This window comes from Podarcis cretensis (assembly GCF_951804945.1).
Source record: "Podarcis cretensis genome assembly, chromosome: 2".
Taxonomy (NCBI): Eukaryota; Metazoa; Chordata; class Lepidosauria; order Squamata; family Lacertidae; genus Podarcis; species Podarcis cretensis.
The window spans coordinates 68,326,331-68,350,501 of NC_137171.1; the positions used below are offsets into that span (position 1 = coordinate 68,326,331).

General features: G+C 43.7%; 2 protein-coding genes across 2 annotated transcripts; both read right to left on the bottom strand.

Annotated features, from left to right (window-relative positions):
• Positions 1-4,463: 4,463 nt before the first annotated feature.
• On the bottom strand, positions 4,464-8,172 carry LOC307209906 (serine protease inhibitor Kazal-type 6-like). Its single transcript, XM_079965282.1, has 4 exons — positions 7,770-8,172; positions 6,894-6,919; positions 6,178-6,296; positions 4,464-4,694 (listed from the first exon to the last, which is right to left on the bottom strand). Exons 1-4 carry the CDS (start codon positions 7,825-7,827, stop codon positions 4,646-4,648), a joined length of 252 nt encoding a protein of 83 aa, XP_079821408.1. The 5' UTR covers positions 7,828-8,172; the 3' UTR covers positions 4,464-4,645.
• A 4,520-nt stretch (positions 8,173-12,692) lies between these two features.
• Positions 12,693-18,667, bottom strand: LOC307211599 (ovomucoid-like). The gene is made up of 4 exons (XM_079968349.1): positions 18,476-18,667; positions 17,768-17,802; positions 13,609-13,718; positions 12,693-12,918 (listed from the first exon to the last, which is right to left on the bottom strand). The coding sequence occupies exons 1-4, from the start codon at positions 18,528-18,530 to the stop codon at positions 12,855-12,857; spliced, it is 264 nt and encodes an 87-aa protein (XP_079824475.1). The 5' UTR covers positions 18,531-18,667; the 3' UTR covers positions 12,693-12,854.
• Positions 18,668-24,171: the final 5,504 nt, after the last annotated feature.

Consider the following 24,171-nt stretch of genomic DNA (forward strand, 5'->3'; position numbering starts at 1 on the left):
TTTTGTTTTTTTATAAATATTTATTGAGATTTTTTTTAAATACAAAATGCAAAAATAATAAACAATATAACATGTATCATAACACATTTTTCAGAACTTCTTTGGACTCCCTCACGTCTCCCACTCCCACTTACATCATTGTAAATTTTTTCCAACAATTTATCATCTTATTTATATTCTTAAATCTTGTTCAGTTAATTTAATCTAATCTCCAAAAATTTTATGTTTCCCTCAATCTCACTTATCGTCAGATTCAAATCTAATTCAATGGTAGGCAATTATTTATGATCTAGCATCCTTCTTAGCATTCGACCAAATTACAATACTTTTGTAGATAAATCTTGAATTTCTTCCAGTCTTCTTCAACCCTCTCTTCTCCCAGGTCTCGAATTCTACCAGTCATCTCAGCCAGTTGCATATAGTCCATCAGCTGCATCTGCCACTCTTCCAGTGTGGGTAGATCTTGAGTTTTCCAGCTCCTAGCGATAAGTATCCTTGCTGCCGTTGTTGCATACATAAAAAATGTTTGGTCCTTCTTTAACACCTTCTGGCCGACAATGCCCAGAAGGAAGGCCTCTGGTTTCTTAGTGAAGGTATACTTAAATACCTTTTTCAACTCATTATATATCATTTCCCAGAAGGCCTTCACTCTAGGGCAAGTCCACCAGAGGTGAAAGAATGTTCCTTCATGTTCTTTACATTTCCAACATTTATTATCAGACAAATGGTATATTTTGGCAAGTTTAACTGGGGTCATGTACCATCTATATATCATTTTCATTACATTTTCCTTCAAAGCATTACATGCAGTGAAGTTCAGCCCGGAAGACCATCTCTTTGGGGGGGGGAGCTCAGAGACCAGAAGCGGCAGCAGTGGCTGGCCAGAGGACTCCCAAGAAGAGAGGAGAGGAGGCTGAGGGAACACTCCACAAGGGAGGGTATTTGAAACCGGTTAAGAGGCTGCCAGCTCAGCAGGCAAGGGGTGACATAACTGGGCTCCTGAGCCCCACAGTGGTGCTGCAGAAAGAAGGTAGTTGGTCATGGGAGCCGTGGACTCGAAAAGGTTGAAAACTTCTGATCTAGTGGATCAAAAGTTCCCCATACATTTTCTAATCTGTTTAGGTAAAGAACATGCATGGTGTACCTTGCTAGAAAACAGGTTACATACTTCTTAAGAAATATGTAGTGTTTTGAACATGTGTGCAAACTAGCAGTAACAAGAAAGCATGTGGTTCGTGAAAAGAAGAAGGCACAGCTTTCTCTAATCAGCTGAGAGTGCAGGAGGGGAATTAAAAAATCGAGTGCTTCATCACAAATGCTCCCTTGCCTGTGGGCTTGGAATGTAGGAGAAAAAGCACCAAGCAAAAGTCTTTTTTGTGTAAGTGCTCTAAAACATGAGATTGTGTAAGTGCTCTAAAACATGAGATCATACCTACATGGGCAGTACCATATGGTTTCCCCCCCTTAAATATTTACAGCCCAGTCAATACATGCTAACTCAAAATTTACTCTTATTCTGTTCAATGGGGCATCATCCCAGTAAGCATATTTAGCACAGGAAGTTTCCTTATCAGACCATTGATTCATCTAGCAGCAGCTTTCCAGGGGGTTCAGAGGGGGTTCTCTCCCAGCCCTCCCTGGAGATGCTGGGGTTGAAGCTGGGACATTCTGATGCAAAGCAGATGCTCTGCAACTGAGCTATAGCTCTTCCCTTCAGTGACATTTGGGTGTGTTTCAGTCCAGTGTCTGACTCTTTACTGAAGGAGCGTCTCCATCCCCATCGTTCAGCCCAGGCACTGAGGTCCAGCTCTGAGGGCCTTCTGGCGATACCCCCATTGTGAGAAGTGAGGTTACAGGGGACCAGGCAGAGGGCCTTCTCGGTAGTGGTGCCTGCCCTGTGGAACGCTCTCCCGTCGGATGCCAAGGAAATAAACAACTGTCTGACTTTTAGAAGATATCTGAAGGAAGCCCTTTTTAGGGAAGTTTTTAATGTTTGATGTTTTATCGCTTTAAAAAAAATATTATTAATATTCTGGTGGAAGCCGCCCAGAGTGGCTGGGGGAACCCAGCCAGATGAGTGGGGCAGTGGCAGAGCTTCATGCTTCAAGTGTTCAGATTTGGGATGAAACCATACATTCAGCTGCACATGGTGTGGTCCCCATTTTAGAGAGAGAAAAAATATTACTAATATTCTTTAAAATGTTACTGCTGTCTGAAGTCTTTTCTGCTCCTTTTTTTATTAGAAGGGAATGGAAGCAGAGCTCATGGCTTCAGATCAGTGGCACCAGGATGTCTTCTAAATGCCCTTGTAATTACAATAATCTAACCAGTGTTGCCTGAAGCTGGGAGATGAAAATGATAAATAAGGCACCTCTCTGGCAGAGTGATGCAGTGGAAAGTCACAAAAAGATTTTTGAACTTCAAGCCATCTGCTTCTTCTTCTTTTCTTTTTTCCCTTGATGTAGCTAATATCAGTGGGACCTGAACTGCAGAACCCTGTGGCAAAAATTGTCCTTAACAAGTGCTTTGCATACATTGATTCTTCCTGTAACCCAAACAATGCATTGTTTTCAGTGCGTCTGGCAACTAAAACAACCCAACCTCCAGTCTTCCAACTGAAAACCTTGTTTAAATGGTTTTATTCTCTTTGCCTTCAAGTTATGAGCTGGATTAGATGAAGTTTGTCTCCTAGTCTAGCCCAAAAGGCTTGGAAGTGTGCAAGAGAGTGCTTTCTCTGCTTGCCAACCCAACAGATCTACAATTGTCCTTACACATCCTTGAGTGTGTGTTTGTGTATATATAAAATTCAGAGCAAACATGCCAAATATCCAATGACTGGGATTTGTTTTATGGAGACCAACTTTTTTTTTTTGGCGTGTGTGTTGGATTTTACATGCACAAGGTATAGTTCAACCCCACATGGTCATGGAGAGACATCTAGAGTAGGGCAGATATGCAAGAGAAGAGGGGAGCTGGAGTCAGCTCTCTCTCTTTCCATGGAGTGGTCTGGATTCAATGGGAGCTATCCAATCTAGCCCAAAGTCAGTTTAAAAAAAAAAAAAAAAATAGGGCTATCTGAGAAACATGCATATGTACAATCATATGCATAGAATCATAGAATTGCAGAGTTGAAAGGGACCCTGAGGATCATCATCCAACCCACTGCAATGCAGGAATGTGAAGCTGTCTCATATGGGGATCAAACCTGCAACCTTGGTATTATCAGCATAGCTGAGCTATGCATGACATGAGATATGTATTAATGCAAAATCTGGTGCTGTATATATATATATATATATATATAAGCTTACAAGGGGTTTTATTGTGTTTTTATATGTGCTGGAAGCACATAAAATTCCATATAATTTCAGCTGAACCATCTTGAGCAGCTGTGGAAAGGGTGTGTGTGAATCTTTTAAATGAATAGATAATAAATCTGTCTCTGACATTTGCTGAGAAAGACTTGTCGATCTGCTTTTCAGATCTGAATATCAGGATTGTGTTCAATGGTGCTGGGTCATCTTGCCTGCAGGATTCATAGGGCAATTTCTTTGCTCAATGGGTCACCAAAGAGGGTTTAATGCCACGGATATGAAACACACCTACAGGGCGAGATTGCAAAATTGAGGACTTTGGAATTTTCAGTTGATGTTGAAAATCTGAAAAGGAACTTTTGTGCTAGAGAAAAGCTATTTAGAAATAGTTTTGTTTTGGCTGTGAGCACACTTTGAATCCAGAAAAGTGTGTGTGTGTGTGTGTGTGTGTGTGTGTAAAATATATAGTGAAAACTCAAAGCTATGAACATGAGTTTGACCAAACTGCGGGAGGCAGTGGAAGACAGGAGAGTCTGGCGTGCTCTGGTCCATGGGGTCACGAAGAGTCGGAAACCACTAAACAACAACAAGAAGAAGTGGAAAAGGAGCTTCAAACTAGTTTAGACTGGCAGATTTGGATCTTCAGATCTGCTCAAAAAGCAAGCTCTGATATTAAGATGGCCCCTGGCTCCAACAACTAACTCTCTCTCTCTCTCTCTCTCTCTCTCTCTCTCTCTCTCTCTCTCATTTTCTTTTGGGTCTTAACTATGTTGCCGCCACTATCATCATTCTGGCTGTGTATCAGGAAAAGGAAAAGAGGCAACACAGACGCTGAATTATGTGCAGACCTGTGTAGAGCCATGGTCTCCTGAACAACATGCCCTACTCCCAATTAACCCCATGCTCCTGAATTTCCAAATCACAGAAACTATTCATAGTTTTATCTTGCACCCAACATAATACTCTCTGAAACTTCTTGCATGGAGAGTGTTTGCTCCTTTCCAACAGACATTTTATGAGAGTGAGAGGGATTGGAAACAGGGAAGAATGTGGACTCACCAGTCAATGGAGCCCCCTAGTGAATATTAAGTGGAACGTATCCTTTGCATCATTTTGAGGCTTCTCATTGTACAAAGAAGAGCCAAAACATTCTGCTGAGTTTTGCTTTATTGAAGATGTGTGCTGGAGACAGTAGCATCACCAGGAGCCCAAAGTGGGGAGGGGAGCACAGCAGCAATGACAGCTCACACCCCTACATAGTGCTTCTCTAAGCGTTCACCAGTACAGCGTAGAATATGACATCTTAGTGTTCAGCTGCAACAGTGAAACCTTCAAGAGCATCTTCCCATGTGCAGGAGACCGAGACTCCCGTTACTTTTCCTAGAAAAATAGGATTTACAAATGTAAATTAAAGCCATTGGTCTGTGAAGACACAGGATTATATATGGCAGGAACTGATGAATAATGATATACCAGTCTACTTATGGAAGGCCAAGTTCAGAACTTTTAAGGAAGAGAAAATTCCTGACTTAATTTTCCTTCACTTCTCATTTTTTATTTGTAGGGATCCTGGTTCTGAGATGCTGAAATAGTCTTACTTTGTCATTTTGTATCTATATCATACCCTCCAACATGTTTAGGCCAAAAACCGGGACAGGCGTCTTCCCAGGTGCGCTCCCGCACGGTCCATGTGACATCACAATAACGTGCGTTTTTGGGCGCCCTACTGAGAGCAGGGTACCCAAAAATGGAATGTCCTGATTTAATTGCTATATGTTTATTGGGAGGAATAGCAGTGAGTAAAAACAGACCAGTCCATTTAACAGCAGGAGACCCCCTTGACTGCCAATAAGGGCCAGTGCAGGCCCAACACCACAGGCAACTCAAGCAACTGTTAAGGGCAGTGACATTTTTAGGGACACCAGTCAAACAGTGCACAATCTGAAAGATGCATCTTTCACATATCTATTTTTTCTCTACATCAAAGCAACACATTTTGTGTGCCAAAGCTAAACTCTGACTCGTGCAAAAAGGATACCAATAATAGAAATGGACATTATTTGCATGCAGAATTATTTTTTTATCATTTATTTCTTGTCTGCCAGTTTTGGTGAGGGGCAAAGAACTCTGCAAGGCACTGAGCCTCACTTTCTCGTGATTGGAAAGCCTTCTTAACTCCCATTTTACCCCATCTTGACTGTGTATTCAAGGGCCAGAAAGCTGTATCACATCATACACTGACTGTCTCTCCATCCTGCTACGATAGGGAGAGTTGTCACCAACAGCTTGGAGGAGCCAAACAATTCCCTCTTTTAATCCTCTTGTAGCTGATGCATCATGCTGGGAAAACTCCCCTACCTTGTTTGCATAGTTATACATCCTTGTAAAGTCTTAACTCATAGAACAGCAATCTCTTGTAAACCCAGGTTGGTAGGTTGGTTGGTTGTTTTTTTTTTAATACCAGTGGGAATCTCTCTGATTTGGCTCTAATATAGTCTCAGAAGATCACAAGTACATTCACTTGTTGAATGCTTAAATGTGCGAACCTTATTCCAACATCGTATAGAGGCAAATTTCTTCCTGACTTCAACAAGAAACTAATTCCTAGCAAGGCTGGATTCATTGGGGGTCTCTGGGCAGAAACATAAAGTTGGTGGAAACATAATTTCCATAAAAGGAGAGGACATGCAAATCCTGAAAATAAGTTTCACTAACTGTAGCATAGAGGTAGCCAACACAACAGAGAGTGCACATCAGTCAGTAGACATTTTTTCAGTCCTGAAGCCTGGAATTGACCATGAAAGCAACATAATAATTATATTTTCATCTGCTGTGCATATAGAGCTCTCTTCAATATACTTACTCAACTGCCTTGCAAAAAGCACACTTGTTTCCGTAGGTCTGGCCATCTGTGCCGCAGTGAGGGTTAGATTCCCTGGTGCAGTATGGTTCATTGTTATCAAACTCACTGCAGTCAATAGCCTAAAGGGATAAGAAACAGCCTTTAAGTGATAGTTTTCTTTATAGTTCAGAGGATCCAGATTCTCAAGATGACTGAGGGGGCCCGACAGGATATCACACGATGTCCTGATGCCACGTATGTAATGTGAGGAGCTAGGGGCAGAGCCAAATCCCATCTGAACACTGAGGGGGCCAGCTTCCTAAAAAAACATAGCCCCCCTGAAACTGCCTTGATCCCTAGGAATCTGTGCCCATGGTCCTATTAGTCCTGCCAGTTTGCACTCATGACTGAAACAAGGGCCATTCCGCATACCAGCTTAAACAGTTTTATAACAGCCAATTCTGAATCAGGATAGCCTAACCAATGTTGTCCATGCCCCTTAAAATTGCTTGCCTTGATCAGAAAACTTGGAAGAGCCATATTCTATTTGCCCCTTCCCCAGATGCCAACACAAAGGGAGAGGACAGGTGTGTAGGACCACGGGATTGGAGAACTAATCCCTTTCAGGGTCAAGATAGGAACTCGTCTCTTCATAGCAACCTAATAGTAAGTCTAGATGTGAAATGGGGCCATATACAAGCAACATCCCAGAAGGAAATAAAAACAGCTGCACTGACCTCTCCCTCACGTTGGCTGGTAACATCTGTAACAGAAAGGAACAGCAAGGCTTACTAACATATTATAGACCTAATACCGAAGGAGTTATAGAATCAGAATATTGTATGTATTTATAAACTGAACTTTATAAACTTCACTTTCATGAAAATATGACAGGGCAGTGTACACCATACAAAATTGCAAGGGGAGAAAGAAAAGAATTCTGCAATTGCTGCTCAAAGTTTCCCTCAAGTTAGAAAGACCGTCATTGTTAGGTACACATAATATTATACAAAAATCATGCAGTCCTGATGTGTGTAGGTAGCACCATTGCACTAGCTTAGCATTTTCTTCTTAGTGTATTTATTTGCTTTGTTAAGATTTTATCCTCTCCTTACTTCCAAAGGAGCCCAGGGTGGAATACACATTTTTTTAAAAAAAATACAATCCATTTAAAACAGCCATATAAAAGTACAATCAGTAAAACTGTTTAATCATGTTGTCATACGTGACCACTAAACATACTTGGCTTGGTGTGTGCCAAGTTGTACAGATCTGCATAAATCTTACTTGTATTCCCAAGAGTGCGTGAAAGAAAACAATGAGGAACAGCAGTTATGTCAGATATGGACACCAGAATCTGGATAGCTGAGGTTGACACAGGTTATAGTCTTATATAGGTGAAATGCTCAGGTGATGATGCTTTCAAGCAAGAATTGTCTTATCTTTTAATATCCCTACTGGTGTTGTCAACAGAAGCACAATTCATTTTACAACAAACGGTAGGAAAATATTCTGGTACATTCTGGGATAGCACCTCTCCCTCTTGGGAGCAGTCTTTTATGGAGACTGAGGCTGTTTTTTAAACAGTGGAGTCCTCCTTTTTTCTCACTTACCTGAGAAGAAGCAGAATACAGCCAGGCTCAGCAGCACAAAGACACCTGCAGTTTTCATTTTGCTCCTATAAGTTGGGTTCAAGTCAAGCGGATGGGTTGTCAGTGCTGAAACTCAGGGGAAGCTCTGACCCATCAAACTCTCCATTTATTTATATGCCCAGCACAGTAGGCCCCACCTGGTGAGAAAACATCTTCACCTTCTTTTAAGAGCAACCATTGGCCCAAGACACCAGCAGATGTTTATGGGGTTGTCGCATCCTTTAGGCATGCTGCTATATCCACAACAAGCCCAGACTACGACAATAATGATGCGAGGCACTCCTTGGAGCTTGTAATTTATCCATCAATTGCTACTTTCCATTTCCTCCCTAATCATAGCCTTCTCACAGCTTGGAACTTCCCAGCCAGTCACCCAGCAGGGCAACAGCACTGGTGACATGGGATTCTTACCAAGTCCTTGCAGTGTAGATTCAACGTGTTATGAGCTGTTTCTTAATGGGCACAGGAAAGATAATAATAGAAGGATTGAGATTTGGAGAACATAATGGCTCCAACACAGCTTTCTATTTTGGAAGCAGAGTCTAAATTTGTTCACGAGAAGTGTTGGGAGAAGGCAATATAAAAGAGCACGACTTCATTGCTGCTTGTGGAGTCTCATAGGTTACATGTGCTGCTGCTGCTGCTGCTGACACTCCTTTGGACTATTTAGACTATGAATGTCAGTTTTGTTTTTTCAATTCTACAAAGAGATGAAAGGACGTTATAGGTTTGTTCCTAAACAGGGAGTCCCTGTGGTCCAGCAGGGAACCTCAGAATGAACCACAAATGGTAAGTTGTAGACCCAGATTTGCTACTCATGCTTTGGATGGTCAAAATGTAGGGTTGCTTAAAATAAAATAAAATTCTGAAGCTCAGCATCCTCACTGGCTAGAATGGCACAGCAACCTTCATCGGCCTGGTGCTCTCCAAATGTTCTAAACTACAACTTTCATCAGCAGTAGGCAGCATGGCTGATGGGAGGGAAGTCCAGAACATCTGGAGGACTCCAGGCTGGGGAAGAATGGTACTTAAGGAATACCTCTCCCCTTACTCCCCTTACACATTTTGGTTGTCTTGATGTGTGACTTATGTCAAGTGTAGGGTGGCCTATTTTACAGACGACTGCCCTGCACTTGGAAGGCTGATTCATCTTCAGTCCTGGGAAGATGGTTTCAGCAGATATTTGGGGGAGATTACTATATTTGAAGGTGACTTCTATTTTTGAAGGGTTGTTTAAAATAGAACCTTTGAATAAATATTGGCAGGGTGAATTTTAACATGGATCCTTCCTGTTCAACAAAGAATATCCATTGTAATGCTTGTGGCAGATCAGAAGACTCATGCTGTGACTCAGATGTCGAGCAGTGCACACTTTGCATATAACATACATTATACTGACACTGAAATGAATGAAGCTGGATTACAGCAAGGACACTGAAAGTGTTTTATGTGGTTCTTAGAGGGCAAGATGAGTCCGCAAAGTAAGGCTCACCTTACCTAGCTCAAAAGCAAATGTACAAACAATTTAGGTTGCAAAACATATACATAAGCAGGACCATCAGTGCAGGATTAAACCCTGTGGCGGCCCCTAGGCAGTTGAAATCTTGGGGAGCCCTTTGCAAATTATCTCCTAATATGTGTTTGTAATTTTCTTTTGAGATCAAATCAATGTTATTTTTATCCATAGTCGTAGGACCCCTAAAAGGTGTGGGAGCCATAGGTAACTCTGCTTATTTGGTAATCCGGCACTGAGGACAATCCACTGGGAGTTTCTCTTGCTTGAGTTCCACTGCAATGAATGGGAACTGTGCTAGAACATTACTGCCTCCTTCCTCATCTCCCATTCATTTCAGCTGGAACTGTGCAGGGAAACCATCGCTGTGTCCACCATTACCTCATACCTTCCAACATTTCTTCAATGAAAATAGGGACATCCTAAGGAAAAGTGGGACATTCTGGGATCAAATCAGAATGAATTTTGGATGAAACTCTAACCCTTCTGTTGTTAGGTGTGGGAAGGGTGTGGCTTTGATACTACTTTTTAAGTACTTTGAAGGAAAACAATTATCTTAGAAGAGAACAATAGACATCCAGTCATTCAGTTTGATGTACAACAAGCACTTCATGAGTGACATGTTCCTAAACTGGAAAAAATGAAAGAAAGGTGCTACAGGCTGATTTAAATGTCATCATGTGTATGTATGTACAGCTCGTGTATATATAACACACCCACACCCACACCCACACACCCAGCTGGTTTCAAGGGATGAGAGGGGGGAAATGTCCTCCCCTGTCCTCTCTGAAATGTAATTATTACTGCTGGGCCAAATGCCTCTTAAAACATTTGGTGAGATGCTGTGATGCTCAGAAGAAACTTAAGACCAAGCCTTTTATGATAAAAATCCCATCAAATCTGAGACAATCAGGGTAGATTGTAAAACTCAAAATAATTTTGCTGTGTGTCTTTAGGAAGCCCTCAGGAGAGGAGACGAGATGATGAAGCAACCTAAGGCCCGGGGGCCAGATGCGGCTCAATTGCCTTCTTAATCTGGCCTGCGGACAGTCCAGGAATCAGCGTGTTTTTACATGAGTAGAATGTGTCCTTTTATTCAAAATGCATCTCTGGGTTATTTGTGGGGCATAACAATTCGTTCACCCCCCCCCCCCCAAATATAGTCTGGCCCAAGGGACGGTGGACTGGCCCATGGCTGAAAAAGCTTGTTGACCCCTGATAGAAGCACAATGCAAGAGAAATGGAATGCTGTGCAGGACCAGGATGCTTGACTGTGTAGGTGCAGACCCATGCAGAATTTGTCTGAGTCCCGAGGTGGGAGTCCCCAGTCGGTTTGGAGACACAAGGCATTCTTGGCATGACAGTCTAAGTCCAGAAGGCCCCTGCCTTTGACCCCAAGGTGCCCCTCGGAGGTCTGGGGCGAGTGTACCCAGCTGACCCCTACACCCAACTGTGTAGATGTCTGTTCCAATATCATTCTCCCAGTGCCTGCCGAAAGCAATTGTGATGAGGAAAGTAATCAAAACCTGAAATAGTGGCCAGGATGATATACTATATATTGATCTGGTATAGATATATTCCTAAATGATATACTATATATTCCTAAATGTAAAATGATTAATCCATGCCTGATTAGTTCTATGCTGCCACAAAAAGCAGTGCTGATGCATAGTTTCCATATCTTCTCTTCCCAGCCATCGAAGAACAAGCCATCTATTTTTGCTGACCTGTAATTTCTGTAAAATAACCTCCATGCCTCCTCGTTATGAGGACAGGGACGCCTTGGTCAGAGGTGCTTCAGAGACACACCTGAGCCCAGAAGAATAAAGGTATTATATTAGAAAGCTGCCCTGGATTTTTTATTTTTTTTTAATGACACGCTTTGCATTGTAATACATGGGATATAGGCTCCATCCATTTCACAAAGTGCCTTCCATTTCTGGGGATATTTCATAGAATAAATGTGAAACATGACGGCAGCACAAATGCTACAAATGTGAACAAGGCCCACAAAACAAACTGCTTTTGGTTTTTATGAAATCTCTTTCATATTTTCAAAGCTTTTCAACATTGAAAGCGGAAATAGTGCATGAGAATACTGCTGCTGCTGCTGACAACAACATTTTTGTTACTGTTTTTATTTTGTGTTAGCAAAAGTTATGTACCTGTCACATTGACCTAAGCAAGATTTTTGGAGGGAACTGGACTATCCAAAATCTGAATATACCAACTGGCACTGTTCCACCATAAATTAATTGCCATGTGCATATTTTAAGGTTCCGTGCTTTCACCTCCAGTTTCCACATGGGACACCCCTGTCACTCAAGCTGAAATGTGATATAGGCATGAGACAACATTCTTCCCATTGACTCCTGTCCCTCCTTCACCCTTGCCCCCAGGACTGCCCAGTCAGACTGAGGGAGGGAACTTATATTGTTACAGCTGCAATAAATCATGAATTCACCTACTGTTTTGCGGTGTCCCTTCCATCCAGCCATGGCCTGGCTATATCTCCCCCCCGCCCAAGGTATCCCTTTCCTTCAGGGGACCTCAAAAATGGGACTTTCTGCAATAAGGAAAATGACAGGGAAATGCACTGGGAAGAGTGAGATAACAACTGAGCAACACAATGCTGTATAATCTCACCTCAGCAAATAGGGACAACTGCTTAGAAGCCAGGCTCTGTTATGGGAAGGGAACATGAATTTGCTAGTAGGTCACCGAGTCCTACACCAAAATAGGGACACTCTGAAAGCATCCATGGGGAACACAATTGCTCAGCTGATCCCTGCAGAAAGCAGGTATGAACTCATCCTCCATGATCTGATAATCATGATGTCAGGTGATTGCCAGGTGGGTTGTCCCATCTACCTGTCAAAGATGACCCATGGAAATGGGAACAGATAACTATCCAGCCTACCAGGCCAAAAACAGACATTGTAAAACTTTGTGTTAAAGGTTTAGTTGCAAAGCCATGAGGTCCTTCAAAGGAGATGTTAAGAACAAGCTATGTGGCCAGCAGAATTAAATGGTGTGGCTCTTGCTAGACTGCACCACTTCAAGTTGCTGGTGCATGAATCACATCACTGAATGCTTCCCCGCGGGGTGGAGAAATTAGAAATGTAGAACATCAGACAGAAGGATTGAAATTTAGACTTGCTTCTGCCTGATATGCTGGTTTCCTATGTATAGGCAGGTGTATTTTGTGGCAACCCACCATCCACAGTGTCAAGCATAAACTGTAACTCATGATATTACTGTTTGTGTAGCTCCACTCTTAGTGGGTATGACAACATCTACTTTTTCTCTCTTCACAGATCCCAAATATATACGAGGTGTAAGAATGGGAAAGAAGACTCTGATATAGATAATGCTGCTTAGCTTATTTATTGATAAATCCAATCAAGATGATGCAATGTTTTCTTCAGCTACTAAAGCAGAAAATGCAAGGAGGAAACAGTGGGTGGCTTTGTGGTGATGCTAAAAGGTGAGCAAGGCATGAACTGAAGGTGACATTCTTTAGTGGATGTTCTTTAGACATTCCTAGCTCCATAGCATGGTCCATATCTAATCAGGGAGAGCCTTCCACGACTTTTGCTGGTGAAAGAAAGACAAAGAAGAGTGTGAGGATCCACAAGATGCAAAATTATTAAACAGAAGAAATGTACCAGTGAGTAGGATCAACTGAAAAAAAGAGGTCACTTGAAATTGGCAACCATAGGGTGGCCTCCAACTGGACAGGTCTACTAGTATAAGGACTTTGGAGCTGTGCAATGAAACTTCACCTTATCCTCTCCCCCTACACCATGCGCAACTCCTAAATATGTTCAGGTGGGAGAAGGGAATGAGAAATTCCACTGTGCAGCCCTAAGTGTTTGTGCTAGCCCAACTGCTTACTTCCCTAAGTTACATTTCCTGTTGGTGACAACACTGGATGAAATTGCTTCATTCTCCAAGTTTCATGTTACAAAATTATTTGGATTGCATCTGGCAGTTGTTTTGTTCAGGCAAGGACTTCCACGTGTGCCATGGAACTTCCCTTTCCTCTCCTTGTGCCCTCCCACCCACTCCAAATTTGGTTTAGAGGATTGAAAGAACACCTACAACAGGTGTGGGGTTCCTCATGCCAGAGTGGGGGTGAGAGGAGAGAGGGGAAGATCCACTACACAAGCAGAAAACTTGCACAAACATTGGATCCAGCCCTTTGTAAGGGAGCGTTTCTCTTAAATAGGCTACAAATCCTGCACATCCTTTTCAGATTGTTCATCATGGGAAAACTGTACTCACACAAAGGCATTGCAGAAGAAGCACTTATTGCTGTATGTCTGGCCATCAGAACCACACATTTGTTGCAACTCCAGGGTGCAGAAGTTTCTCGGATAGCCTTGGCAATCAACCTGCAGATAGCGAGAGAGCAATAGCACCTTTTCAAGCTTCCTTGCCCACTTAGCATTAAGCTACACAATGACTTCTTTGAGTGTTATAAATATAAGCACATACATAAATACAGAGTGAGTGAATACCTATGATCATTCACCAAGCATTGTTATGCTGTGCCTTACCATTCTGCCAAGAGAGAAGGAGAATTTCAGGGGCAGACGTACGATAAACATATAGTAAGATAGTCCTCCGTGTTTTCAGAAAGCAAGGGATGTTCTCAGGCTTACGTGCAAAGCCAACTCAATGTAATTTTTAATGTTGAAACCAAAGAAATAAATGTGACCATACCTACACACCCACACAGATGTACACCCTGACTAGTTTAAAACCATCAAGCCAAATACTTACCTTTTATTTCCCACCAGAGGACATGCATATTATATGACTGTGCTCTGTTGCAGCTTAAGCTAGTGTTTGGTTTTATTATAATTTTTAAATTCTTTCATTGTTCCATGATTTTTTTTGCCTTGTTTTATAAGCACTGCTCAGAGATGCAAACAATTAGGAGCTGTATAAATGCCTTAAGTAAATGAAATAAATGAATAAACTTTACACTGCTCATTTTATTTATCTGTATCTATTTTTTGTTTATGTGTTTCCAGGAATTGAGGGGGTCTGTTCATTTCAGTTCTCTCTGTTTCTGCTTTCCAATCTTAAAACCAGTTCTTCAGATATTTCTGCTACAATTCATAAGTTTTCTCTCTTTATGTTCTCCTGGAAGTTTATTACCATTTTGAGGCAGGTTTATTCCAATCATTTTTTATTTTTTTTACAATTGCGTGTCGAGGTCCCCAGGTCCACCCCAATAACTCACACATCACACAGAAATTTTTGTTTAAGATTTTTGGCATAATTTTGGCCACAACTTTATTAAAATACAAATTTGTGAGTGGTTGCGTAGGCATTGGTTGCGACTATCTGCCCCCACCATGGGGGACAGACTGACATTCCGCACGATGCGAAAGTCAGAATAGGGGAATACACTTGGGGGTTACGCGGAGCAGGGAACCTGCCCTCACCCCAAAAGCAACCAGGAGCTCATTGCTATGGTCCGAGCCCCCTTGACAGAGTGGACAAGCAATAGTTAGCCCCCAATTCCTTTAATGGAATCTCTTGCAGCAGCAGCATTAGAGGGGCAGGCACAGCCAATCCATGCCCCTCAACCAACCAAACCATAAACCAATCCCTAACCGCGAACCTTACAAGTTGTGACGATTTGCTACGCAGTAGGCAAAAACCAAATGGCCCCAGCCAATCAGCCAGATGGACAAAATTCCTACCAGGCCCCCGCTCCAAAGCAGATGACCCCATGACAGGCATAGCAAGGTCAAAGCAAACAACCCTATTCTAGGGAGGGGGGGACGGGCAATCTGATGCACGGGCGAAAAGAGGAAGCCCTAGCCCCGTGCGAGGAGTTTTAGCATTTCTGACTGTCAATCAATAAATGGCAACATTAACTTCTTCCCAACAACAAGGGAAGCACATCAGTGGCCAACAATCAATTAGCCCGCTGCCCAACTTTAGAGTGTCCTGGCGGCCCCCACCGCAACACGTGCTCTCCATGAAGGAGAACACGCTTTGTACACGTTTTTGCAAGCACTTTCCCTCGGTATAATTTGTTTTTTGTATGTTATTTCATTATTTGTTCATTACATTTAGACCCCACCTTTTTGCCCCAAAGAGCTCAAGTTCTTCCCCCCTCATTTTAGCCTCACAACAACCAGGGTCACCCTGTAAGCTTCATGGCTGAGCACAGAATTGAATTCTGGTCTCCCAGATAGTAGTCCAACACTCAAAAGACTACACCACACTGGCTCTAATATATTATTTTTTATGCACACTTTCCTTTTAATATATGCATTTTTGTAAACGTCTGTTGGCTGGAGGAATGCAGTGCAAAATTTGGATATTGTATTTTTACGTTTATAACATGCTCCCGTGTATAAGACAACCCCTATTTTGGGGGACTCAAAATTAAGAAAGTGGGGGGGAGATTGCCCAAAATTGTTGACATTTTTTGGGGAAGGATTGCCCATAGTTGTTGAGCTTTTTTTTAGGTGGTATTGCCGAAAATAGCTCACCCGCATGACCTACACTGCCACTCACACGTGTCGCAAAAGCCACCTTTTGTCTGTCACCTTGCTGGCAGAAGCCGCCAATTGCCCACCCAATTGCCACAGCGACAGCCAATCAACACCAGCCCTTGCCGCAACCACCAATAACATGCCGTTGACAATCTCCGGCTCGTGGCAGCAACCAATCCTATGCCCCCCCCATGCACTATCCATGTATAAGACAACCCACAATTCCTAACATACTTTTTACATGGAAAAATACGATATTTGTGAATTTTGAATAATAGCTTTGCTTCAGTTCCACATTGCATCAGAAAGTGCAATGTGACAGTTTTGCCTTTAAATGCAAACTGAATAGAATTTCTCCCCATCTCTGCTCCCGCGTGATACCAACATTGCCACAGCTTAGCTGGATGGGGCAGGGTGATAAAGACCAGCTCACCCATAAGTCAAGGTAAGGTGACCACCTCAGGGGGCAGGTTCCATAGGGGCTGCAGATCCAGCCTCCAAGGAACCTGCAAGGAACAAACCACCCACCGCTGCTGTGGCAACAACAGCTGTGTGCAGGTAGTTGAAGCCGTTTCCAGGGTGTGTCTGCTGTCATGAAGAGCTGGGTGCAGGGTAGGGATCCCAAAGGTGGACAAACTGCCCCAGAAGCAGCACAATGTGTCCCAGCTCTTTCCCCCAAAAAGCTCAACAACTTTGGGAAGCTCAGCCAGTTCCCCCAACTTTTTGCCCGGGCTTTTACTTCTTGAAATATGGCAACCCACTTACACCCCATACTATGCAGTAGTGCATCATGGACACAGCCAGGATTTATGTTAGTGGCCGCAGGCTTTATGAGCCTCTTGAGCTTGCCGATCAGAAGGTCAGTGTTTCAAATCCCTGCGACGGGGTGAGCTCCCATTTCTCTGTCCCAGCTCCTGCCAACCTAGCAGTTTGAAAGCACACCAGTGCTCTCTGGTTTCTGTCACAGTGTTTCATTGTGCCAGAAGTGGTTTAGTCATGCTGGCCACATGACTTGGAAAGCTGTCTGTGGACAAACACCAGCTCCCTCAGCCTGAAAGCGAGATGAGCGCCGCAACCCTATAGTTGCCTTTGACGGGACCTAACCGTCCAGGGGTCCTTTACCCTTTACCTTTTTACCTATGTTAGTGAGGGGAGAACAAGCTATCTGCGATGTGGTTGGTTGGTTAGTTAGATATTTTTATTTATTTACTTGATTTAGGGGGTGGATAGCTGCCCTCTCCTGTCCCGTCTTGGCTACACCCATGGAGTGCATAGCTATTATAGCTAGTAGCCATTGGGAGCTTTATCCTTCATGAATTTTATTTAATGCTCTTGTAAAAGCACCTATGCTGGTGGCTATAACTATCATTTGTTGGATTCAGTCCCATAGTTCAACCACTGAAGAAGCCCTTTCTTTTGTCTCTCCTGAATCTTCAAAAATTCAGCTTCACTGTATGCCCCAAATTCTAGTGTTATAGCGGGAAAACATTTATCTATTCACTTCTCCCATGCCCTGCGTTATTTGATACACCTCTGTCATGTGCCCTCTTTCTCACCATTTTTCCAAACTAAAAAGTTCCATACTGTATATTGTATCCTTTGCTCATAGTAGAGTTGTTCCGACTGCCTTTGAGCCACAATTCTTACTTAATGCATTTCATTCCCATTTCTAAGCGAATTATTTATCCCTGTTCCGTTCAGGAGCACATTTCCTTCATGGAAATGAATATGATGATGAGACAGGACCAGATATTTACATTTGCCCCCTGTAAACCTCTCGGATTCAACAGCACACCAGTGCAAGAATTAGTTTAATCCTAAACTTTGTTTTCATTGTTCTTTACTTACTATTATGTGCTTTAATTCTCCTCTACAGCTACACGATATTGATTGTGTAATCAGAAGAAATAGCTGGCTCTTACCTGCAGTTGGGGTCTTCTTGCTTCAGCAACAGTATCTACTGTAGAACCAAAACAACAATTTTAAAAGCTTCAAAGCCAAGCCACCTGTTGAACAGCAGTCCATTGGGGGACATTTTATTCACCTCTGAAAAATGAGGTGCATTTTCTCTTACCTTTCCTTTACTACTTTGACATGGAATATGCCAAATAACATAACTGATTAATAGTTGAAGTGAAAATGAGCAAATAAATTAAGATTCATTATCTGGTTGACAACACAAATGAAAGCTTTCCCCCCATAAATTTGTTCAAATCCCATCGGTTTGCAACACAATCCTGTCAAACTTCCTCTTGTTGATGCTTAGAACTCCACATAAGTTCTGTTTTTGTGTGTTATGGCAACCTTGTAGAGGCCACCAAAAATGTGTGTGTGGTGGCTCCTGGGGTCCTTAATGTTTGCAAGCTATTCATCATGTGGATTGGCATGGAGAGTACCAGGTAACAGTGCCAGGTACCACCAGGAATTTGCTGTGCTGTCATTGAGCCTCTCCATGTGGCAGAGTAAATTCTACATGTTAAGCATTTGTATTCCCTGTGGCACTTACATCCAGCTCATGGAATCATGGAATTGGTGTGTGTCCCTTTCTGAGATGTGAGTGTATAATGCAACACAAATTTCAAGAGGAAAGTCTCTCCAAAGGTACCTTGGCAGTATGATAGGTGACTCACCTGAGTACAGGAAGAAGAGTGTCAGAACAAGAAGCAAAAAACCCAATGTCTTCATGGTGAGTCTTGTTCTCGCACCTCCAAGCAGACTTTTCTCAGATTCCACTGGCAGAGGAAAGATCGAATATGAGGTCTCTCTATATCCCCTTTCCAAACACTATCTACATGTGGAAATTTGATACTGCTGTGGGCAGGTGGAGCAAATTCAAAGGTTTCTTATCTGTGAAGGGGCAACTAGCATCTTATCAGAGAGCAAGTAAATTGATCTCGTTGCCTTGGCCGTATGCCACAGCAAAGAACAGCATATACGGTACATAACAGGGCTTGCTGACAAATTACATATGAGGATTGCATGCACCAAAGAAGCACTCAATAAAAAGAATGCTCAATAAAATTCTCACTTGTATTTCTGGCAACTCTCCCTATAAAGGCCCAGATAAGAGATAAGACCAATGCCAATTCGCTCCAAAAGCAAACAGAGCCCTTCCCCACCCCACCCCTCATTATTCTCCTTTCAGTGTTGGCAAGCACAAACTGTTTTGCTGTTGCTTCAGCCTGTGGTCTCATTAAACTGAAGAGTGAGCCTAGCATTTGGATTGCGATTCCATAGAAACGTAACAATGAAACAGAAAGTTGTGGGGAGGGAGCCTCTTCAACACTTCAGCCTCAAAACCCCATCAAATTAACAGTCCTGTGCAGATGGCGAAACTTGGTAGAAATGCAGGGGCTGGAAGAGAATTGGAATCATAGAATCTTCTGGTATAGAATGGAGCAGTGCTTTTTTCGGGGGGGGGGGAATGCAGGGGTACGCATACCCCTAAACATTTTGCGAATCTTTGAACTTTTGTCCATTTACTGTATTTATCTTTCCCGATTTGAACTATAAAATGGTGGTTTTCTTGAGTTAAAATGAGAGTACCCCTAAACATTTTTTTAAGAAAAAAAAGCACCGGAATTGGGTATAGAATCCTCTGGCTTTTGGGCAGCTACATTGTTCCTCCCCCCCTCCAAATCTGGCTGCAGCCCGACCCACCCCTGGCATGCAGCACCCAGAAGGTTCCCCCATTCCTCATCTACCACTGTACTTGCATCCCTGAGTCACCTGACTTTTATGAGATGGGAGGGAAAGATCAGTTTGCTTTCTCTTCACCGTGCATAATTTTTGTTCTATCCTGTCGCTCCTAGGGTTATCCTGTCCCATGCAGCTTCAGCTAGAAAATGTGACTGTAAAATGAATAGGGCCCTCTGAACAACTCTCCACGATCTGAACAAACTACATTTCCAGGATTGTTTGGGGGAAGCCATGACTGTGGAAGTGGTATAGGTAAAGGTAAAGGGACCCCTGACCATTAGGTCCAGTCATGACCGACTCTGGGGTTGCGGCGTTCATCTCGCTTTATTGGCCGAGGGAGCCGGCATACAGCTTCTGGGTCATGTGGCCAGCAGAGCAGCACACGGAAATGCCATTTACCTTCCAGCCAAAGCGGTACCTATTTATCTACTTGCACTGGTTATGTTTTTGAACTGTTAAGTTGGCAGGAGCTGGGACCGAGCAATGGGAGCTCACCCCGTCGTGGGGATTCGAACCGCCGACCTGATCAGCAAGCCCTAGGTTCTGTGGTTTAACCCACAGCGCCACCCGCGTCCCAGGTGAAAGTGGTATAATGCTGCTTTAAATGTATTGTCCAGATGTGGCCAAAATCAGTGCCAGATCCAGTTGTTTTGTGTTCAGGGGGTTGCTTGGTCAAGATGCCATCAGTAGGCCTCAACACCCCCCCCCCCCCGTTTCCTAATTGCTGTCCCTGTTCTCCATTTCTTCCCCACTTGCTTGCCCTCTCTTCCTCTGGGCCCAATCGGTGCTGCCACCTAGAGGGAGAAGACAAGGCAAGCAGAGACTGCTGCTCCTTCTGCAGCCATTGCTTGTTTGCAAGGAGGGGACAGGTGTAGAGGCAGCAACAAGTGAAGGGGAGGAGCTCCATTTTGGTTGCCTTTTTTGCCACCTTTCCCAACTCTGCGTCCTTGAAGTGTTGTGACGCATTTTACACAAAGCATTGCTTGGATCTAGACACGTGGTTCCCCTCAGAGGGGCATTTTGATTTTTAAGGGGGGCAATTCGAGAATGCCAGCTTAGGGTGCAGCAGCAAGGAAATAAAAGGTAAAGGTAAAGGTACCCCTGCCCGTACGGGCCAGTCTTGACAGACTCTGGGGTTGTGCGCCCATCTCACTTAAGAGGCCAGGGGCCAGCGCTGTCCGGAGACACTTCCGGGTCACGTGGCCAGCGTGACATCGCTGCTCTGGCGAGCCAGAGCCGCACACGGAAACGCCGTTTACCTTCCCGCTGGTAAGCGGTCCCTATTTATCTACTTGCACCCAGAGGTGCTTTCGAACTGCTAGGTTGGCAGGCGCTGGGACCGAGCAGCGGGAGCGCAACCCGCCGCAGGGATTCGAACCGCCGACCTTTCGATCGGCAAGCCCTAGGCGCTGAGGCTTTAACCCACAGCGCCACCTGCGTCCCTTAGCAAGGAAATAGGCACTTGCAATTCTAGGGTTTATTAGGAAAGGGGCTGAAAATAAAATAGCCAGCATCAAATTGCCTTTGACTAGATTTATGGTCCCCTGAAACCAATGAAAACAGTGAGCAGTGACTTAAGTTCTATTCACGTAAATGGGAACTAAATCCAGCCAACTTAGTCTAGGTCAGTGGTTCCCAACCTTTTTTTGGCCATGCCCCACCTAAGCATCTCTAAAATCCTGACCCCCCCCCCCCCGTGACATATAATTCTTATTATTCAAAAAGTGAACTATTCACATAGCCCAAAAGGCCATTAACTGTTAATAACTCATTATCATCAAGCTAAGTACTGAAACCTTTTTGCTAATATTAACGATGGCATCGCACCCATTTGAGCATATAATGACAATGGAATGTGAATTTATCTCTTCCCTTCTTTGGTATCATCAAATGCTTACCCCATGGGGAGGAAAAATTGTTATGGGACATGTTATGCTTGAGATGCACTTACTCATGCATTGTTTGGGGAAGTTACTGTTAGTAACTGAATTACAGGAAGCTAATGTTTTACATGGCAAACATTTCACATGGCAAACATTAATGTTTCACATGGCAAACATTAACGTAATGAAACCCAGCACAGAATGCCACAGATGATTATAAGAATATCAATAGTACAGCAGGGGGAGCAGTTCAAGTTACCATTTATAGTTGTATTTCCCCCCTTCTTCAAAGGAGCACCAGAAAAGGTACAAGGTTTTATATTAACGTCGCTTGACAATAGCCCTTAGATGTCACTTAGGCTTCGACAGGATGACCTCTTCAAAGTACTTCCTGCTGAGCAGGGCTCTGAAGCTGCACCTCGATTTAAGTACTGAAGAGGTTATGTGCAATAATTCTGGAAGCAGTCTCTGGTGGAAACTAGGGCAAGACAGGGGCAAGACGCACACTGAAGCCGTTGTCATGTATATTGAACTGCACTGGAAGGTGTGCACAGAAACTGAGGCTACACATGCATTTCCTGAGCCAGATCGAGAAGCTGGGAAACTGGCCAAGTTGCCCCTTGCTTCCCTTTACAACACGTGCAGGAACTTCTTTCTTGAGACTTGGACCCACTATGGGTCCCATCTGCTCAATCTGCCAGAGCCTGTCTTCAAATGCAGGGGAAGTGTCAAACACACTGAGGATTTGAGACCCACTGGCTACTCTCAGCTGGTTTAGCCGGTCAGTCAAAGTGTGTGGCCACTGTCATATGCTGACAGCTTCTAGGAGCCACAAGTGAGAGCTGAGTGCAAGACGGGGACCAAAGGTGGACAAACAGAAGGAGCATGGCGTGTTCCCCACCAGAGGTACTACTCCTCCTCTGACACCGCATAGACTGCCACAGATATACTACCTTATGCTACCAGTAATAGCCACTAGATGGCCCCCTTGTAATATTTATCGTATAATCAGTCTAGGCAGAGCAAACCTCTGTAAACTGTTACAGCTTTCACTTCTCTCCACTGACTTTGTAAAGCTGGCACACGTGCTATAATGGGTGAGCAAGGCACTGTTTATCTTGCTAGACTATTGCATGTGGGATATAGAGAGAAAGGGGGCAGGAGTGGAATGGTAGCACTGTGCTCCCGCTGAAGGGTATTGAAAAAACTACTGCATATATAAGGATCTCATTAGATCAGATATGTAGCTGTTTCTAAGGAGAATTCCCCAGTGTGTAATAAAGAAAGAGCTGGTGGGGCAGAAAAGCCATCAGAGGTGTGGCTTCTAAAGGTGAAAAGCCTGCTCAGGCTCTGAATAAATGAATAAGCCACATCCTTAGGGCTTATTCTCTGCTGCTAACCAAATCTCCTTTACCTTGTACATTTTAAACAGTTGTCTTCCTTAGAAGCTTTTAAAAAGGGGAAGTTTAGGTTCTTAGAATCATAGAATAGAATCATAGAGTTGGAAGAGACCACAAGGGCCATCGAGTCCAACCCCCTGCCAAGCAGGAAACACCATCAGAGCACTCCTGACATATGGTTGTCAAGCCTCTGCTTAAAGACCTCCAAAGAAGGAGACTCCACCACACTCCTTGGCAGCAAATTCCACTGTCGAACAGCTCTTACTGTCAGGAAGTTCTTCCTAATGTTTAGGTGGAATCTTTTTTCTTGTAGTTTGGAACCATTGCTCCGTGTCCGCTTCTCTGGAGCAGCAGAAAACAACCTTTCTCCCTCCTCTATGTGACATCCTTTTATATATTTGAACATGGCTATCATATCACCCCTTAACCTCCTCTTCTCCAGGCTAAACATGCCCAGCTCCCTTAGCCGTTCCTCATAAGACACGTCTTGTAGAGAGGAGCCTGATGAATCAAGCCAATGGCCCAGGTAAGTCCCGCATTGTGTTTTCACAGTGGCCAACCAGGTGCGTGTGAGAATCCCCAAGGGAGGACCTGAGTGCAGCCGCAAGCACTCTCCCCTCTTGTGGTTTCCAGCAACTGGTATTCAGAAGCATTGCTGCCTCTTACTTTGGGGGTAGAACATAGACACATCACATTGATAGTCTCCTCCATGAATTTGTCTAACCTCCTTTTAAAGCCATCGAGGGTGATAGCCATCACTGCCTCCTGTGGGAGCAAACAGCCACATGGTGGGATACAGAGGCTTGGGACCAAATCTCTCTACAGCTTATCTCCCAGTTTATGCTTGTGCCTTGCTCGATGGAAGCATTGCTTATGAGAGAGAAAGATAACAGCACAAAGGGAGTAGCATCTTCACTGCCACCCTCTCCTTCCATAGCCCTTTCTATGTACAATAATTGCTTGGGCCTCTTTTCAACTGTTCCTTCTCCTTGGAGACAGAGGTGAGAATCTACAGAGGTGGCAATATACTGGTATTATTGTGGGTGACAGGAGAAAGACTGGACCTTGCGTTTTGAGAGTTTGGAGGCTTCCAAGTCTTGGCAGGGCTCCACTCTGCCCTTCAGCGCAGCTTCCCCTGACCGTATGCATGTTTACTAAGCAGTAAGTCCTGTGAAGTAAGGAGTCACTCACAAGCAACTCTGCATAGGATCGCAGCCTGACACTTTATCTGAAGTTGGTGCAGGATGGGGAGAGTTCCAGCCTTTCCCTGCAATAAGCAGATATTCTGTTGAGAAACTGGGGCGCTTCTTATATTTGTATGTTCTTATTTTCTCCTTGTGCAGC

Coding starts and splice junctions, on each gene's coding strand:
- LOC307209906 (XM_079965282.1), bottom strand. CDS start 7,827: ATGAAAACTGCAGGTGTCTTTGTGCTGCTGAGCCTGGCTGTATTCTGC. Junction 6,920..7,769: donor TGTATTCTGCTTCTTCTCAG/GTAAGTGAGAAA, acceptor TTTCTGTTACAG/ATGTTACCAGCCAACGTGAG. Junction 4,695..6,177: donor GCTTTTTGCAAGGCAGTTGA/GTAAGTATATTG, acceptor CTATTTTTCTAG/GAAAAGTAACGGGAGTCTCG.
- LOC307211599 (XM_079968349.1), bottom strand. CDS start 18,530: ATGAAGACATTGGGTTTTTTGCTTCTTGTTCTGACACTCTTCTTCCTG. Junction 13,719..17,767: donor CAAGAAGACCCCAACTGCAG/GTAAGAGCCAGC, acceptor CGCTATCTGCAG/GTTGATTGCCAAGGCTATCC. Junction 12,919..13,608: donor TTCTTCTGCAATGCCTTTGT/GTGAGTACAGTT, acceptor TTCTTTCACCAG/CAAAAGTCGTGGAAGGCTCT.